Source organism: Chiloscyllium plagiosum, unplaced genomic scaffold (assembly GCF_037043375.1).
Source record: "Chiloscyllium plagiosum isolate Xiang-an unplaced genomic scaffold, Cpla_swu_hap1 HiC_scaffold_24, whole genome shotgun sequence".
Lineage (NCBI taxonomy): Eukaryota > Metazoa > Chordata > Chondrichthyes > Orectolobiformes > Hemiscylliidae > Chiloscyllium > Chiloscyllium plagiosum.
This window is the reverse complement of record NW_028270162.1, coordinates 31,719,543-31,739,603: the sequence shown is the minus strand read 5'-3', so window position 1 is coordinate 31,739,603 and position 20,061 is coordinate 31,719,543. Positions and strand designations below refer to the sequence as shown.

Below are 20,061 nucleotides of genomic sequence, written 5' to 3'. Positions count from 1 at the left end.
TTTGGTGGCAAGAACAGGAAGGCAGATTACTACCTAAATGGAGTCAAGCTGGGTAAAGGGGCAGTACAAAGAGATTTGGGTGTTCTTGTACACCAGTCAATGAAGGCAAGCATGCAGGTACAGCAGGTAGTGAAAAAAGCTAATGGCATGCTGGCCTTCATAACAAGAGGGATTGAGTGTAGAAGCAAAGAGGTTCTTCTGCAGCTGTACAGGGCCCTGGTGAGACTGCACCTGGAATATTGTGTGCGGTTCTGGTCTCCAAATTTGACGAAAGACATTCTGGCTATTGAGGGAGTACAGCGTAGGTTCACAAGGTCAATTCCTGGAATGGCGGGACTATCTTAAGTTGAAAGATCGGAGCGTCTGGGCTTGTGTACCCTTGAGTTTAGAAGACTGAGAGGGGATCTGATTGATACGTATCAGATTATTAAAGGATTGGACACTCCGGAGACAGGAAACATGTTTCCGCTGATGGGCGAGTCCCGAACCAGAGGACACAGCTTAAAAATAAAGGGTAGGCCATTTAGGACAGAGATGAGGAGAAACTTCTTCACCCAGAGAGTGGTGGGTGTGTGGAATACTCTGCCCCAGAAGGCAGTGGAGACCCAGTCTCTGGATTCGTTTAAGAAAGAGTTGGATAGAGCTCTCAAGGATAGTGGAATCAGGGGTTATGGAAATAAGGCAGGAACAGGATACTGATTGAGGATGATCAGCCATGATCATAATGAATGGTAGTGCAGGCTCGAAGGGCAGAATGGCCTACTCCTGCACCTATTGTCTAATACTCTGACCTACTATTTTTACTGCCAAAATGGATAACCTCACATTTACCAACATGGAACTCCATCTGCCAGACCCTTGCCCACTCAGTTAACCTATCTAAATCTCTCTGCAGACCCACATCCTTTGCACAGTTTGCCTTTCCACTCAATTCAGGTGTCATCAGCAAACTCAGATACGTTACACTCGGTCTCCTCTTCCAGATCATTCACATATATGATGAACAGTTGCGGGTCCAACAGCAACTCCTGCGACACCCTGCTCACCATTGATCTCCAACAAGAACACGCATTTATCCCAACTCTCTGCTTTCTATTGGTTAACCAATCCTCTACCCATGCTAGTGCATTCCCTCAACTCCATGCGCTCTTGTCTTACGGAAGAGTCTTTTATGCCAGACCTTATCAAACACCTTCTGGAAATCCACGTTTACAACATCCACCTGTTCCCCTCCATCCAACACGCTTGTTACATCCTCAAAGAACTCCAGTAAGTTTGTCAAACATTACCTCCCCTTTCTGAATCCATGCTGTGTCTGCCTGATGGAACCCTTTCCATCCAGACATCTTACTATTTCATCTTTAGTGATAACCTCCAGCATTTTACTGACTGCAGGTTAAAGCTAACTGGCCTATAGTTACCTGCCTTTTGCCTACACCCTTCTTTAAACAGCGGCGTGACATTTGTAGTCTTCCAGTCTACAAGGACCTGCCCGGAGTCTAGTTAACTTTGGTAAATTAACACTAACTCATCTACGAAAACCCTGAAGTGCATTCCATCAGGACCAGGAGACTTATTTACCTTTAGACCCTCAAGTTTGCTCAACACTACCCCTTTACTGATAACATCGGAATTGAGGTTCTTCCCTCCCATCATATCCTTAACATTATTTTTTTCGCCTGTTAGACACATCTTTCACTTTGAAGCCAGACACAAATAGTTATTCAAGGCCTCGGCCATTTCAGCATTACCCAATATTAATTCCCCTTCCTCATCCTGAAGGGACCTACATCCTTTTAAGATACAAAGTCTTGTCAACTAGGTTTCCTGGATGAAAACTGCTTGCTTAAATAATACTTGTCCTTCATCTATAGAACATTATAGCGCAGTCCAGGCCCTTTGGCCCTCGATGTTGCGCCGACCTGTCATACCAATCTGAAGCCCATCTAACCTACACTATTCCATGTACATCCATATGCTTGTCCAATGATGACTTAAATGTACTTAAAGTTGGCGAATCTACTACCGTTGCAGGCAAAGCATTCCAAACCCTTACTACTGAGTAAAGAAACTACCTCTGACATCTGTCCTATATCTATCACCCCTCAATTTAAAGCTATGCCCTTTGTGTTCGCCGTCACTATTCTTGGAAAAAGGCTCTCTGTCCACCCTATCTAACCCTCTGATTATCTTATATGTCTCTATTAAATCACCTCTCAACCTTCTTCTCGCTAATGAAAACAGCCTCAAGTCCCTCAGCCTTTCCTCGTAAGACCTTCCCTCCATACCAGGCAACATCCTCGCAAATCTCCTCTGCACCCTTTCCAAAGCTTCCACATCCTTCTTATAATGCAGTGACCAGAACTGTACACAATACTCCAAGTGCGGCCGCACTCGAGTTTTGTACAGCTGTAGCATAACCTCATGGTTCTGGAACTCAATCCCTCGATTAATAAAAGCTAAAACACTGTATGCCTTCTTAACAACCCTATCAACCTGGGTGGCAACTTTCAAGGATCTGTGTACCTGGACACCGAAATCTCTCTGCTCATCTACACTACCAAGAATCTTACCATTAGCCCAGTACTTTGCATTCAGGTTACTCCAACCAAATTGAATCACCTCACACTTGTCCGCATTAAACTCAATTTGCTACCTCTCAGCCCAGCTCTGCAGCTTATCTATGTCTCTCTATAACCTACAACATCCTTCGTCACTATCCACAACTCCACTGACCTTAGCGTCGTCTGCAAATTTACTAACCCACCCTTCCAAGCCCTCATCCAGGTCGTTTATAAAAATGACAAACAGCAGTGGACTCAACACCGACCCTTGCGGTACACCACTGGTAACTGGACTCCAGGATGAACATTTCCCATCAACCACCACCCTCTGTCTTCTTTCAGCAAGCCAATTACTGATCCAAACTGCTATATCTCCCACAATCCCATTCCTCCGCATTTTGTACAATAGCCGACTGTGGGGAACCTTATCGAACGCCTTGCTGAAATCCATATACACCACATCAACCGATTTACTCTCATCTACCTGTTTGGTCACCTTCTCAAAGAATGCAATAAGGTTTGTGAGGCACGACCTACCCTTCACAAAACCGTGCTGACTATCCCTAATCAAATTATTCTTTTCGAGATGATTATAAATCCTATCTCTTACAACCTTTTCCAACACTTTACCAACAACTGAAGTAAGGCTCACTGGTCTATAATTACCAGGATTGTCTTTACCTCCCCTTCTTGAACAGGGGAACCATATTTGCTATCTTCCAGTCTTCTGGCACTATTCCTGTAGAGAATGACGATTTAAAGATCAATGCCAAAGGCTCGGCAATCTCTTCCCTGGCTTCCCAGAGGATCCTAGGATAAATCCCATCCGGCCCAGGGGACTTAGCTATTTTCACACTCTGCAGGATTTCCAATACCTCCTACTTGTGAACCTCAATCACACCTAGTCTAGTAGCCTGTATCTCAGTAATCTCCTCGACAACATTGTCATTTTCTACAGTGAATACTGTTGAAAGATATATTCATTTAGTGCTTCCCCCATCTCCTCTGACTCCACACGCAACTTCCCACTACTATCCTTGAATGCCCTAATCTTATTCTTGTCATTCTTTTATTCCTTAAATACCTATAGAAAGCATTAGAGTTTACCCTGATCCTATCCGCCAACAACTTCTCATGTCTCCTCCTGGCTCTTCTGAGCTCTCTCTTTAGGTCTTTCCTAGCTACCTTGTAACCCTCAAGCGCCCTAACTGAGCCTTCACATCTCATCCTAACATAAGCCGCCTTCTTCCTCTTGACCAAAGATTCCACTTCCTTCGTAAACCATGGCTCCCGTGCTCTACAGCTTCCTCCCTGTCTGACAGGTACATACCTATCTAGGACACACAGTAGCTTTTCCTTGAATAAGCTCCACATTTCTAATGTGCCTATCCCCTCCAGTTTCCTTCTCCATGCTATGCTTCCTAAATCTTGCCTAATCGCATCGTAATTGCCTTTCCCCCCCCACTTTAACTCCTGCCTAGTGGTATACACCTATCCCTTTCTATCACTAAAGTAAACATAACAGAATTGTGATCGCTATCACCAAAATGCTCACCTACTTCCAAATCTAACACCTGGCCGGACTCATTACCCAGTACCAAATCTAATGTGGCTTCGCCCCTTGTTGACCTGTCTACATACTGTGTCAGGAAGCCCTCCTGCACACACTGGACAAAAACTGACCCATCTATAGTACTCATACTATAGTGTTCCCAGTCAATATTTGGAAAGTTGAAGTCCCCCATGACAACTACCCTGTTTCTCTCACTCCTATCGAGAATCATCTTGGTTATCCTTTCCTCTAAATCTCTGGAACTATTCGGAGACCTATACAAAACTCCCAACAGGGTGACCTCTCCTTTTCTAACTTCAGCCCATACTACCTCAGTTGATGAGTCCCCAAACATCCTTTCTGCAACTGTAATACTGTCACAGTTGCAGAATGCCACACCTCCCCCTCTTTTACCATCTTCTCTGTTCTTACTGAAACATCTAAATCCTGGAACCTGCAACAACCATTCCTGTCGCTGCTCTAACCATGTCTCCGAAATGGCCACAACATCGAAGTCCCAGGTACCAACCCATTCTGCAAGTTCACCCACTTTATTCCAGATGCTCCTGGCGTTGAAGTAGACACACTCCAAACCAACTTCTTGCTTGCTGGTGCCATCTTGCGTCCCTGAAACTTGATTTTGGACCTCCCTACTCTCAACCTTTTCGAAACTTGAACTACAATTTTGGTTCCCATCCCCCTGCTGGATTAGTTTAAACCCACCCCAATAGCCTTAGCGAATTTCCCCCCCAGGATATTGGTACCCCTCTGGTTCAGATGAAGACCATCCTGCTTGTAGAGGTCCCACCTACCCCAGAAAAAGCCCCAATTATCCAAGAATCCAAAACCCTCCCTCCTGCACCATCCCTGTAGCCACATGTTCAACTCCTCTCTCCCTGTTCCTTGCTTCACTATCTTCATTCAGTTTGCGTTACACAGAATGGACTTTAGCAATTCGCCTGCATATAAATGTCAATCTTAACAATTCCAAATGCAGTTTGAAAGGTTCCAGGAGCAGCTGAAGGAAACTATTTCCAATTTAAAATAACAATGAAAAATAGACAGGATTTGTCTATCAATAAATCCTAACTGTATGTCATTTCCACTTAGGAAACTTAACCAGGTACATATCTTTGTGACAAAAAGTTATTTTTAAATAAATTAAGGAGGACAGTTAAGAAATAGAAATAGAATTTTAAAAAAACTTAGACACAGAGTAACATGTAAAGCCCAACTTGTTAAAAATGTTAAGGCTTCAAACCAACTTCTTACTCCTAACAAATACACATCCATTAGATTGCTATTCTTTACAATAATAATGTCATAACCACTACCAAATGCATCTTCCTCTTCAAAAAATCTCATTGGGCCATAACAGGAATTTACTTTTCCCTTTGTACAGACCACACTTCACAAACTAAACCAATACAAAATGCACTGAAGCAAAACTTTGTTATTCATTTCAATTTGAATTAATTGGTCGACTGGAATTCTCTTCTCTACCACCATCAACTCTATCCATGAGTAACAATCAACTTTCCAAATGTGCAGCACTAAATAAAACTGGGCTGATCAGTGAAAGCCAGAAACGGTTCCAAACTTGGTTAAAACAAACATCAATCATAAAGAGACTGTTTCCTTTAAGACAGAAGCAACATATAAATGCCAGATCATAGAACTATTAATTTCAACTTGACACACAAACCTTATGTGGTTGATACTCAACATATCTCCTGAAACTGCTGGGAACTTCTCCTGAACAGTTAAACTAATTGAGCATGCTGCTGATGTTCCTATAGTACATCTTGTCTAAGCCTGTATGCATCAGGTTGTTAGTAAATAAATCCAGAAAAATGATTTTATCTGAATGGTCCAGCTAGGCAATATTTCCAGCTATATGAATTGTAGTAAAATACAAATGTCACCCTTAGTTGCAGAATCGGGAGAACCCACCCAACAGAACAGCTGACTGATAAATTAATGTTAGGTAACTGGTATACTCAGGCTATAGCAAGGAGAGTAAAAGTACTATTTTGTGTCTAAATGATTCAGCCTGTTGTGAAAATCAAACTGCTTGCATGAGAAGCAGTGCTAAGATACAAGCTGCAGCAAATAACTTTGAACAGTATGTGCAAGACAGAGAGACAGAAAGTTTACCACCTATAATGCAGACCTATTTTCCATCCTTAAATTCCCTTTTCAATAGTGTAAAAATAATTACTTTGAAAATGGACTGTGTGACCCCACTAATAAAACTTAGTTCACTACTTTCATTTTGAAACGCAGCTCTTGTAGTTTGCAAAATGCACACAGGGGAGACAGAAAGAAAGACAAGCTATCGCATTACACGTACGGTACATACAGAAACAAAAATCTTACCTGTGGTGGTGAACTGCTGGCACCTAGAGAAGTGACAGAAGGTACAGATGGCGTGGGTGGTGAGAACTGGCTGCCAACCAAAGATGGGAAACGGGTCGAGGGAAACAAATCTATAATTAAGTAGTTCAGTTTTAGTATCATTCACAACCGCAATATCCCATGCACTCTCAAATTTCCACAGAAGTAGTTTCGATGTAATGTGACTTTGGATAACAGTTATACCAGTATTACTTTGGGGGGAAAATGTCCCATGTAAATGTCATTCTTTGCAATATTGAAAAGAAAAAAAAAAGAATGTTGCAAAACCAAACTCTTCCACATGAACATGCAATTTACAGAATCAGCCATGAAGAAGGGAAAATTTTATTTCAGTAACACAATTGACAAAAAGCCACAGGAGGTGCAAGAAAAAAAAAGTGGGCCATTTGGCCCATGAAATCAGCTTCACCATTCAATGAAATCATCACTGATAATCCTCAGATTCACTTTCCTGCCTTTTTCCCAACAAGCTTTGATTTCCTTACTGATTAAAAAAATTGTCCACCTCACACTCAAATATTCTTAATAACCCAGCCTCTTGCATCTCTCTGCAGTAAAGAATTCCACAGAATCTGAGAAAATAATTTCATCATCCCCCTTCAATGAGTACTCATTTATTCCGAGATTATGCCTTCTGTTTCTAGACTCTCCTACAAGCAGGAACAACCTCTCCATATCTACAAGTCTTTAAGAATCATGTCTGTTTCAATAAGGTCACTTCTGATTCTTCTAAATTCCAATGAGCACCAGCCCAACATTCTAAACCTCCCTTCATTAGAAAATCCCTCCATATCAGAGGTCAATCTAATGAATCTTCTTGGAACTGCCTCCAATGCCAGTATATCTTTCCTGAGATAAGGGGACCAGAATTGTTTGCAGTATTCTAACTATGGTCTTCTAGGAGAAAGTGAGGACTGCAGATGCTGGAGATCAGAGCTGAAAATGTGTTGCTGGAAAAGCGCAGCAGGTCAGGCAGCATCCAAGGAGCAGGAGAAGCGACGTTTCGGGCATGAGCCTTCTCCTGAAGAAGGATTCATGCCCGAAACATCGATTCTCCTGCTCCTTGGATGCTGTCTGACCTGCTGCGCTTTTCCAGCAACACATTTTCTGCTCTAACTATGGTCTGACTAGCTAGCTTGCATAATTTTAAACAAGAGTTTCCTATTTTTATACTCCATTCTTTTGAAAATAAAAATTCCATTATTCTTCCTATTATATGCTAGCTTTTTGTGATTCATGCAAAAGGATCCAAAATCCCCCTCTGCTGCAGCCTCTGCAGTCTTTCCCGATTTAAAATTATATTCATCTCCTCTATTCTTCCAAACAAAATGCATAACCTCACATTTTACCAATTAATATTTATTGACTAGACTTTTGCGACTCACATCGATATCCCTCTGCAGTCATTGTGTGTCATTCTCACCACTTGTCTTCCCACCTATTTTTGAGTGATCCTTAAATGTGGAACTAGAAACTTTGGTTCCCATATCCAAGTCATACACTATATACTGCAAATAACTGTGGCCTCAGTACTGATCCCTGTGGCCCTCTAATAGTAACAGACTACCATCTGAAAATGCCCCTCTTTATTCAATTCTCTTAACTATTAGTTTGCCAATCTGCTGTCCACACTTAAAATACCCCAAACACCGAACGTCCTTTAGAAATCCAAGTAGATTGCATCTACTGGCTTCCCCTTTGTCTATTCTGCTTGTAACCCCCTCAAATAATTCTAATAACTTTGTCAGGTATGATTCCCCCTTCATGAAGCCAACAGCAGAAAGGACTTTAACTTTTCCAAAGTATCTGAACATTTTGTAACCTCTGCCCCCACTGAAGCCAAGTCAGTAAGGCAAACTTAAATTGGTAGTCAAAGTGGGAAAGTGCACAACCAAGTAAACTGAAAGTGGTATGTATAATCATCACAAAACTAGCTTTGGTGCAGGACTGAGTTATCTTTGAATAATTAATCACTAATTTGATTAAGTATGACAGGAATAAATTATATTCTGTTTAATTATGGTTAGTTGTTAAATAGTTCCTGTACAGAAGAAACCATAAGGCCAGACCAAAGTTAAGATTTATTGCTTTATTGCTATTTTATAATTCAAGCCAATGTAAACCTAGCTTGATAGATCTGTAAAGGCTCAGAAGCAGACACAACTATAACCCAAAGAGATGGTGATGTTTTAAAATGGTAACTTACAATAAAGTCATTTGACAACCATCAGGTTACTCTCTCATTAAAGTGCAGGTGACACCATTAACTGAAGGATCATCACCGTGTCAGGCAAAGGGCAAGGTTGAGAAAGCAGGACCTTCATGCTGGTACAGAAAGTGAACCCACACTGCTGGCATTACACTGCATTGCAAACCAACTGTACAGCCAACTGGGCTAACCATTTGTTATAGACATATCTTTAATACGTTGTATGGTCATTTTGAACTTTCATTTTGGACATTAACAGTTATTGTGGCATTACACATGGCTGTCACAGTAAAGGATGCACATTGTTCTCCAAAATCAATCAGATGTATCAATTCATGATAGTTAATCATTAGGAGATGACACTACATACTCTAAGCAGGTACATTAATTCTTCACTGGTGCCAATTTATTTTGGTAAAGGTCTAAAGGGCTAATCTTATAAAATTATTGGCATTCCAAAAATTGAATGAGGAAATTGCAGGAAGTGATATTATTAAGGTGACCAGTACTTTTAAAGAAAGCAATAAGACATTGACTTCCTAGGCAATCCAAGTCTGACCAGGGATATTAGCTAGCAAGGGTCAATAAGGGCTGTATTTTAGTCAATCAATGCACAAAAAGAAATATCAAAGACAAACAAGAGACTGGTGCCCAGTCAAACAATGTCATGAACTGGCATTCTAACATCAATAGGCTGCAAACTACTATCTTATTAAGTATCACCGGCTTTGTGCTGGCTTTGATAAACGTAACGAATTCTGTAAAACCTGAGAAAACATTCCTGAACCGAGAGTGGGTCGTATAGCTGATCAGGATCAATAAATATTAGATGCTATTTCAAACTCAGCCAATAATTGTAATTGATGTAGGTCTAGCTACTAAAGTCAAAGCATATCCCAAAATGTTAGACTGTTTTATAGAAATGTAAAAATGATCAACAAGGCATCTTCTGATGTTTCTCCATAATATCAATTTTCTACCATGAATGTATTCAGCAAAAATTCAATAAAACAGCGTCAGGTAAGTAGAAATTTCCTTAGTTGAGTACGTAACCTACCACATTTTAAGATTCAAGGTGCTTGTGCAAATCTTACCTTGGAAAGGTTCAAAAGTGTCCATGAAGTCCAGATTGGGCTGTAGTGGAATCAATCCAGGCTGAATCATATCAGCATTTCCTGCATGTGCTGTTGAAAATATTAGGAGGATTAAGTATATAATACCTGGATAAACATTTACTGACTAACAATTTCATCATTGAATACTTTACATTAGGAGCAATATGCTTTGTATTGTACAACTTGTGAGAGGAGACACGACAAAAAGGCAAAGACGCACCCTTTACAAGTCTACAGGTGTCCTTCATTATTCATTGAAATGGAAGAATTAAAAGAAAAACTTGCATTTATATTTCTTCTTTCATGGCCTCAGTATATTCAAAAATGAACCAACATACAAGACATTGAAGTTAGAAGATGATAATCCTTTACACCTTTTTCTTTACATGCTCCAAATGATTTCTCATCTTTAGTGGCATCATAAGTTCGCTCTCCTGAGCTCACTGCCTTCTTATCCTTCCTGAATCTTTTCTATCGTGTAAACTCTCCAATCCAAATTCAAACCATTCCAACAGTCCTGCTTATCCCCTATCAACCCTGTTAAGTAAACTCTGATATTTTCTTGTATCCCTCACTACGCACATTCCTCTTCCATACCCAATCCATCTATATTTTCCTCAAAGAAATAAACCCCCAATTCACATACAACTCCACTTCCAGAATCCTAGCTGAACTCCTGCTTCTCTGCTCACAACATTTTTGCAGTTAATGATTTGATCAACAAGACCTGCACTTCCACTTTTGTTCCCTATCGATGACGACATACATCATCTTAGTCAAATAAGATCCCAATTTTAAAATTCTTTTCCTGGTTTTCAAATCCCGATATGGTCTTATCCCTCTCCATTTCTGTAATCTCCTCCAGCCCCACAAACCTTTGTGATATGTGTGCTCTTCTAAATCTGACATGTTTTGTAACCGATTTTAATTGCTCTTCGAATGATGGCTGTGCCTTCATTATCTCGGCCCCAGGCTTCAGAGGACCCTTCCTACAGATCTTGCTCCTTTTCCACACTTTCCTCCTTTAAGACACAACATAAAACCTACCTCTTTGACCAAACATTTAGAACATAGAACATTACAGCGCAGTACAGGCCCTTCGGTCCTTAATATTGCACCGATCTGTGGAACCATTCTACACTATTCCATTTTCATCATATGCTTATCCAATGACCACATAAATACCCTTAAAGTTGGTGAGTCTACTACTGTTGCAGGGAGGGCATTCCACACCCCTACTATTCTGAGTAAAGAAACCACCTCTGACATCTGTCCGAATCTATCACCCCTCAATTTAAAGCTATGTCCACTCATGCTAGCCATGACCATCCAAGGAAAAAGTCTCTCACTGTCCATCCCATCTAACTCTCTGGTTATCTTATGTGTCTCAATTAAGTCAGCTCCCAACCTTCTTCTCTTTAATGAAAACAGCCTCAAGTCCCTCAGCCTTTCCTCAAAACACCTTCCCTCCATACCAGGCAATGTCCTGGTAAATCTCCTCTGAACCCTTTCCAAAGCTTCCACATCCTTCCTATAATGTGGTGACCAAAATTACACAATCCTCCAAGTTTGGCCTCACCAGAGTTTGCACAGCAGCAACATGACATTGTGGCTCCGAAACATAATCCCTCTACCAATAAAAGCTAACACACCGTACGCCTTTTTAACAACTGTATCAACCTGGGTGGCAACTTTCAGGGATCTATGTACATGAACACCAAGATCTCTCTGTTCATCTACACTGTCAAGAATCTTACCATTAGTCCAGTATTCTGCATTCCTGTTGTTCCTTCCAAAGTGAACCGCCTCACACTTTTCCACATTAAACTCTATTTTGCCATCTCTCAGCCCAGCTCTGCAGCTTATCTACGTCCCTCTATAACGTGCAACATCCTTCCGCACTGTCCACAACTCCACCAATCTTAGTGTCATCTGCAAATTTACATCCTTCTACGCAGTTATCCAGGTCATTTATAAAAATGACTAACAGCAGTGGACCCAAAACAGATCCTTGCAGTACACCACTCGTAACTGAACTCCAAGATGAACATTTCCCATCAACCACCACCACCTGTCTTCTTTCAGGTAGCCAATTTCTGATCCAAACCGCTAAATCACCCTCAATCCCATGCCTCCACATTTTCTGCATTAGCCTACCGTACTTATCAAACACCTTACAGAAATCCATATACACCACATCAACCACTTTGCCCTCATCCACCTGTTTGGTCACCTTGTCAAAGAATTCAATAAGGTTTGTGAGGCATGACCTACCCTTCACTAAACCATGTTGACTATCCCTAATCAACTTATTCCTTTATAGATTATTATTAATCCTATCTCTTATAATCTTTTCCAACACTTGACCCACAACCGAAGTAAAGCTCACTGATCTATAAAAATCACACAACACCAGGTTATAGCCCAACAGGTTTAATTGGAAGCACACTAGCTTTCGGAGCGACGCTCCTTCATCAGGTGATAGTGGAGGGCTTGATCGTAACACAGAATTTATAGCAAAAATTTGCAGTGTGATGTAACTGTGAGATTTTTAACTTTGTACACCCCAGTCCAACACTGGCATCGCCAAATGATGACTACTATCGACACCACTAACCGCCGGCTTAAAGTGGAGGGGATCTCCAAGAAGATTGCACATATCAACACAGACATCAAGTTTCTACAGGAATGCAGGCAAGCAGGAAAGATCCCAAAAGGATTACGGATCACGAACCCACTTAGGTCAACCTCCAACACAGACTACGCAGAGAGGCTTTGCCACCGCACCTCTCGTAAACTTCTCAATCATCTTGTGCACCAACTCTACAGCAGGCGCCACAACCTTGAAATTCAGATGGAGTCCACACTCTCAGCCTGCACACAGGATACATCAGTACAATTACGTGACATCGCCAAACAGACAAGGCGACAAAACTACACCATGTACATGCACACCAAGAACAAAAAACTGGAGAAGCTTGGCATTCTTACCAGTATTAGCAAAGCCCGCCCTGGAACCACAGTAGACAACATTATCACTGCAGGGAAGTCTATTGTCAACTTATCGGACCACACCCTTCAACCAGAAGAGATTGAAGTCCTGAGTAGGGGTCTCAACTTCTGCCCCACTGCCAAAATGGACCTGCTGGTTCTGGCAGCAGACACAGAGGAGTTCATCAGACGAATGAGACTCCGGGAATTCTTTCAAGGTGCTGGCAGTGATCCCACTGAGCCCACTGATGAACTAGAACAGTCATCACAGGGATCTGTAGAGGAGTGACCAAAGAAGGTGTCAACATGGACCCTACCGGAGGGCCGCTGCCCTGGGCTTGACATGTATGCTCAAACTGTCAGGAAATATATAAATGCCAGATTCATCAGCCGTACCCACAAGGTAGAGCAAAACATCACCCGTTCACAACGCAATGCCATCCAGGCTCTCAAAACCAATGACAACATTGTCATCAAACCAGCAGATAAAGGAGGAGCCATTGCCATTGTCATTCAGAATAGAACAGATTACTGCAAGGAAGTGTACCGACAACTGAACAACCAGGAACACTACAGGCAACTACCAGCTGATCCGACCAAAGAACACACCCGAGAATTAAACACACTGATCAGAACTTTGGATCCAGTCCTTCAGAGTTCCCTACGTGCCCTCATCCCACATACTTCTCATGTAGGCCACTTCTACTGCTTTCCAAAGGTACACAAAGCCAACACACCGGGACGTCCCATTGTGTCGGGCAATGGGACCTTATGGGAGAATCTCTCTGGCTATGTGGAAGGCATCTTGAAACCTACTGCACAGGGGATCTCCAGCTTCTGTTGTGACACTACGGATTTCTTACAGAAACTCAGCACCCAAGGACCGTCGAACCGGGAACATTCCTCGTCACAATGGACATTTCCGCACTCTACACCAGCATCCCCCACAAGGATGGCATCGCGGCAACAGCCTCAGTACTCAACACCAACAACTGCCAGTTTCCAAACACCATCCTACAACTCATCCGCTTTATCCTCGATCATAACGTCTTCACCTTTGACAACCAATTCTTCATCCAGACACACTGAACAGCCATGGGGACCAAATTTGCAGCCCAATATGCCAACATTTTTATGCACAGGTTCGAACAAGATTTCTTCTCTAAGCAGGATCTCCAACCAACATTGTACACCAGGTACATTGACGACATTTTCTTCCTCTGGACCCATGGCGAGGAGTCACTGATAAAACTACACAGTGACATCAACAAGTTTCATCCCACCATCAAACTCACCATGAACTACTCTCGACTGACTGTCTCATTCTTGGACACGTGCGTCTCCATCAAGGATGGACACCTCAGCATCACACTCTACCGCAAACCCACAGACAACCTCACAATGCATGGACAGATGCATCAGCAACTAGTAGATTGGGTAACAATGTAGTCAGGTATTTCTTTTTTAATTGCTTGCTTGTTTCCTCAGCACACAGACTTTTTCTAGCAGACATGTCCTTTAGAACCCAAAGCAGTTCGATCAGGAGTGGTGCTGCCAAACCAGTCTGTGCCTCACCCTCAGTGCCTCCTCCAAAATTTGTTCAACATGGAAGAGTACTCATTCATCAGCTGAGGAAGGATGGTACCAGGTAATCAACAGGAGATTTCCTTGCCCATGTTTTAACTGAAGTCATGAGACTTCATGGGGTCTGGAGTCATAGAATCCTTACAGTGTGAAATTTGGCCCATCAAGTCTTTAATGATCCTCTGAAAATGCACCCTGCTACCCTATCACTGTAACCTTGCATTTCCCATGATTAATCCACCTAGCCTGCACATCCCTGGACACTATGGACAATTTAGCATTGTAAATCCATCTCATCAGCACATCTTTGGACTGTAGGAGGAAACTGGAGCAGACAAAGGAAACCCACATAAACACGGGAAGAAAGTGCAAACCTCACAAAGATAGTCACTCAAGGCTGGAATTAAACCCACGTCGTGGTGCTGTGAGGCATCTGTGCTAACTACTAAGCTTCCATGTCGTCCCAATGTCAACACTGACAACTCCTAGGGCAACCTCTTCCTGAATGTATACAACTGTATGCCAGCTCTGTTGAGTCTGTCCTGCTGATAGGACAGGACATATCCAGGGATGGTGATGGTGGTGTCTGGGACATGGTCTGCAAGGTGCTGATTCTATGTCAGCCTGTTGCTTGACTTGTCTGTGAGACAGCTCTCGCAATTTTGGCACTAGCACCTGGATGCTAGTTAGGAAGACATTGCAGAGTTGACAGGGCTATTTCTGCCATTGTCTTTTCCAGTGCCTAGCTGAGGTTGATACCATCCAGATCCATTTCTTTGTTAAGGTATCATAGTGATTGATACAACTAATTAACTCAATAGACCATTTCAGAGGGCAGTTGAGAGTCAACCACATTGCTGTGACTCTGGAATCACATGTATGCCAAACCAAGCAATGATGCCAGATTTCCTTCCCTGAAGCACATTAGTTAACAAAATGGGTTTCTCTGACAATCGAAAATGGTTTCGTGGTCATCAGTGATTCTTGACATGAATTCACATTTGACAATCTGCCATGGTGGGATTTGAGCACGGGTCCCTAGAACATTAGCTGCGTTTCTGGATTAATAGTCTAGCCATAATACCACTGAGCTATTGCCTCCACTATTGTAGTAGCAAGTTCCTGATAAAGAATCTGATGTTTCAATTAGATTTTCTTTCAGCTTGTGCTTGTTCTATCTAAATGTGCCAAAACCAAGTAATGCCTCTGTGCATTACCTGTGAAAGTTGTCACCATGCACATGAAAGTGAGAAATTTACATGCAGTAAATTAAAGCAGGTAAGATAGCACAATCTCAAGTAATTTTTTTAAACAAAAGTCTAGTTAATCTAAAACAAATAAAATTCCCTGCTGATTGCAAACAGATATATGTATCACAGGATTTTTTTCTCTCGAAGGAAAACATCTAAAGAAAATCAGCAACACTTGTAAAGAGTAACACTTTTGAAAAAGGTTTATAATGTAACAAAACGTGCCTAGTAAGTGTCACTAACCAATCTCTCTTGGGTTGGGCCAGGCAACTGGATGGTGTGAGGACAAAGTTGAAAAAAGTGTGTCAGAGAATTCAGACATTAACATGTCCATATCCAAAAGCTGGTCCTCCTCCATGGGGACAGGTGTATCACTTCCTTTCCTTTTTGCACGCCATGCTGCCAAGTCATCATCTTGAAATGGAATATAACAGGCTTCGGGGCAGCCATCGTCAAATCCAGAAAGCTGTATACCATTATCCAATATTATAGAAAGAATGGTTAGTGTAACTTAAAAAAAAATGCTTCAAATGCTTCAACATTGATGGGAATATTCTTTCAACTAGGTCTATCAATCAAATACTTTTCACTCAACAAATGTTAAGAAACAGACAGCATTGCCAGCAGTAACTGAAGTTCTGAACTTGATATTTTAAAAAATTCTCATTACCAACTCAAATAAAAAAACAGCTTTCACCCGAAAAAGAGGAAAAAAAGCTCAGCTGAGATTCCCAGACACCACGAAGGCTATCCTTGGCTAGACTACTGAGAATTAACTAAATTAAACATGCCCTCTGATCACTAGCACATTGCCTTCTACGGAAAGGTTAACAAAAAATCGAATGGTTTGCTGGTTTGAACAAATTATGCAGTCCTGCATATGTTCGTTTTTTTTTTAAATACTGATTAAAAAATCAGAAACATTCTAATGCAGCCATTACATTTTTGGTACATTTTTAAAAACGTAAAAGGACTCAAAAAGAGTAACGTCTCTGAAGTAAACATAAAATTAAATCCCAAGATTAATCATTCATGCTCAGTTTCATTTGAGAACTGAACTCTTAGTTCTTGACTGGCTTAAGAGTTGGAGCATCACACGAGAATGCTTCAATACTTAAGTAGCAGGATAGAATGCCCAGACCAGTGTACAACTGTCATTGTTATTTTTGCAGTGAGAAATATCCTAGTATTGTTTTTGATGTATTACTTTTAAAAGAAACAGGTGGATAAAAGGGGAAATTAATTTAGTTTTAACCCCAAAGCAAATTAAATCACGAGATTCAAATCTTTCGTCCCATTATGTCCTAAAATAGCTAGGAGCAAATATATTGCAACTTATTAAATCATATTTAATGGAAGACCACACCTGAACATAGGAATTTTACAAGTCAAATATAAATAGATGTTTACAATTGAAAAAAGCACCATAATGGTTTAAGACACTCAAAATGAAGTTTGGAAAGTGATTCAATTTTACATCCAGCAGATGGCAGTATTTATATATCACAGTCTAACATTCCAGTTTTCAAGAAATGGTCAAAACAGTTTTTACTTTAACATTTTTAAGGTAGTCAAGCTTCGTAACAAGAGTACTGCGGAGTTGGAGGTGGGCAAGGATAACGAAAAATAAAACTGAGACACAAAGCAGGAAATGGAAGAGCAGTAAGTGAACTCTGTTGACTGCAAAACAGGCAATCTTAAGAAAGCTTTTGAAGGCAAGTAACATTTGAGCAAAGCTCAGGGGATTAGAATGAAATAATTCAAAAGCACAGGACCATGATGGGGAACAAGGAACAAAGGAGGAATAAGGAGCTGTTGAGGACATAAACACAGTCTTCATCAGAAGTTCAGGATAACAATGACATGAAGACGTAGGGTGCAAAGTTCCCAGAGAGAGAGAATGAGACTGAGGGTGAAGGCTATAAAATCAAACTTGTTGCAGGATCAGAAGCCAAAAATGGGCTTTAAATGGTGGCCAAATTTATCCATTTGGCAAGAAGAGTGCTTGTCCCTACAGCCAGTCCATGTTCAAAGAGCTCGCCAAGTGAGAAGTTAGGAGCCTTCAAGTAACCCTTGCTGCAGCACCTGAACATAGTATGCTAATACACAGATTTATGCAAACATATACAAATCGTATATTTAATAGTTGCTTTCTAGGAGATTCATTAAAAATATATTTGGGCGAGTCTGAAAGTATTAATAATAATCAAATTTTAAATGTGTTATGGACCAGATCAAACCTCCTCAAAATATATTAAGTAGATAGCCTAGATTCTAACCTTTTCTTATTTTAAAGGTTAAGTGTAAGGCGTTGCATTCCAAATGCAATTTGATTAATCAAACTACTCGACTTTAAGCAAAACACAGTATTTTTACACTACAGTTAAAATATAGACAAAATAAAAGTAAAAAAGAATTGACTGAACAGCAATTCTATCAAAATGCTTAATGAAATAGCTTAAATGTATTAACTACTAATAATTAACTAGTTCTATATAGTAACATCCCATAAACACAACCTTGACAAAGGTAAATTCAATAAAATAGGTTGTCTCACATGTAATTCTAGCAGCAGGAAGAAATCCCCAGCTTTTAGCTGTAACGGAGAGAGGAATAAGAGCTTCCTCATCCAGCTTCAAGACCCCTGCTACTGCAGAAAGCTAAAACTAAAAATCCTGGTACTGTGGGAGCTTGACCCCACCCATTCAGGATGCTTCTATTGTTCCAACTTTTAAAACAAACAAGACCTCACAAACGTTTTACTTTATTGGCTTTGAGCAGACTGCACTGCATCTTTATCTCAATTTTTCTTCCTAAAGAAAACTAGAATAAAATGCACCTCTTAAAGTCATAGTATCATCATAAGTGCAAATATGAAAGTGGTCAAAATCACTCACCTCTTAATTTATATGTTCAATGGCAATCTTTAGATCCCATTAAATTATACAGGAACCTTTAGCTATAAAATACATCATTTACTTATAGACAGTGAGCAGAATTGTTATACACTACCAGCAGAACAAAGTCCAATCTTGGTATCAGATCATACCATTGACATGTCAAGCTTAAACAGGTGACATATTTAAAAAGAGCTCACCTTTAGTGGAATATAGCAATCTTCATTTTAAACTTACTTTAATCAAACTTGAAAGATCTTCATCTTTGTGCTTCTGTAACTGGAAAAGAAAAAGCAGCTAAAAACATATCAAAGAAAAATAGATCACTGTGAAATGTTGGTTGCAGAAACTCTGAGAAACGATCCTTTCATTCTATTTGTAATGGATTTTTAAACTCCCTGAAGAACAAACACATTTTCAAGACACAATGCTAAAGTAAAAAAATTTGCAAAATTATCTCATAGCAAGCATACCCTTTTCTTGAAGTATGTGCGCCATTTGTGATATTCTCTTATTACAATCTCAATTCTTCTTTTCCAGAATTTTCCTTCCGTTACAGCTGCCTAAGAAAATAATGAGATTTGTTAAAACCTCACCTTCAGACAGAATTTGATAATTTTGGATATATCATACAGTCTATGTTAAAATTATTGTAAAACATTTGCATCCTGCTAACTAAAAAACGAAAACTTGGAAATTAAGGAGATATTTTGCTTCGCAGTCACAGGCAAGTGAAAAATTCTTGTGATACTAACACACAAAAAAACTTGAAAAGTTATGCAATAAACAAAAACACACAGAACAAACAAATCATATGCAAGAGCTATAACAATCAGCGTTTCAAGGGATAACTGAATTTTTTCCATAAAAGTTACTCGGGTCTCAATTATCTTTGTTACACAGAACTTTCACATATACGTACTTCTGGTCGTCGAGGTTCATCAAACTCGATAGTTCCATCCAGGGGAGTAACAAAGTGACAAACTGGATTGTCACGTTTTTCTACATCTAAATGAAAACAAAAGATCGTTACATTGACAATATTACAATACCGGCAATATTTTTTTCAAAGCCAGTCTTGCTGCAGTCACAGAACTTAGTTGCTCTTTTTGGAAGTGGGCGGGGAGGATAGCAGAATGAATAAACCAGAGCTCAGCAACGCTATGTGGTCTGCAGTGAGGTGGAATGATGATGAGGGGATCACACAAAATAATCAGAGATAAAAAGAAATACATTATTGATAATGATAGGAGGGACTAGATTGGATTGGGATGCCTGGTCGGCACGGACGGGTTGGACCAAAGGGTCATGTTTCCATACTGCACATCTCTATAACTCTAATCAAATTTAGAAGATAGCCTGAAAGCAACCTGTGGATCAACATGCAAAATGGCCACCTGGTTGCGATTTCAGTCAAAAGGTACATGAAGTTTTATCTTAGCTTGCAGTTTTCTGTTGGGATCGCATATAACTTCTCACTC

The 20,061-nt window shown here is 40.6% G+C and overlaps 1 protein-coding gene and 1 pseudogene across 2 annotated transcripts in view; one reads left to right on the top strand and one right to left on the bottom strand.

The window, feature by feature from the left end:
* mlxip (MLX interacting protein) overlaps positions 1 to 20,061 on the bottom strand; it is a 118,831-nt gene that overhangs the window by 62,459 nt on the left and 36,311 nt on the right. The window contains exons 3-8 of one of the 2 annotated variants that reach the window (XM_088000054.1): positions 19,503 to 19,588; positions 19,054 to 19,143; positions 18,818 to 18,853; positions 15,927 to 16,149; positions 9,838 to 9,927; positions 6,496 to 6,605 (exon numbers count right to left, since the gene is read on the bottom strand). In XM_088000054.1, coding sequence (XP_087856180.1) covers positions 6,496 to 6,605; positions 9,838 to 9,927; positions 15,927 to 16,149; positions 18,818 to 18,853; positions 19,054 to 19,143; positions 19,503 to 19,588 — 635 coding nt within the window. Of the gene's footprint in view, positions 1 to 6,495; positions 6,606 to 9,837; positions 9,928 to 15,926; positions 16,150 to 18,817; positions 18,860 to 19,053; positions 19,144 to 19,502; positions 19,589 to 20,061 lie in introns of both variants that reach the window. The other variant, XM_043715758.2, reaches the window with a different exon arrangement.
* LOC148145383 (uncharacterized) lies at positions 12,359 to 15,226 on the top strand (annotated as a pseudogene).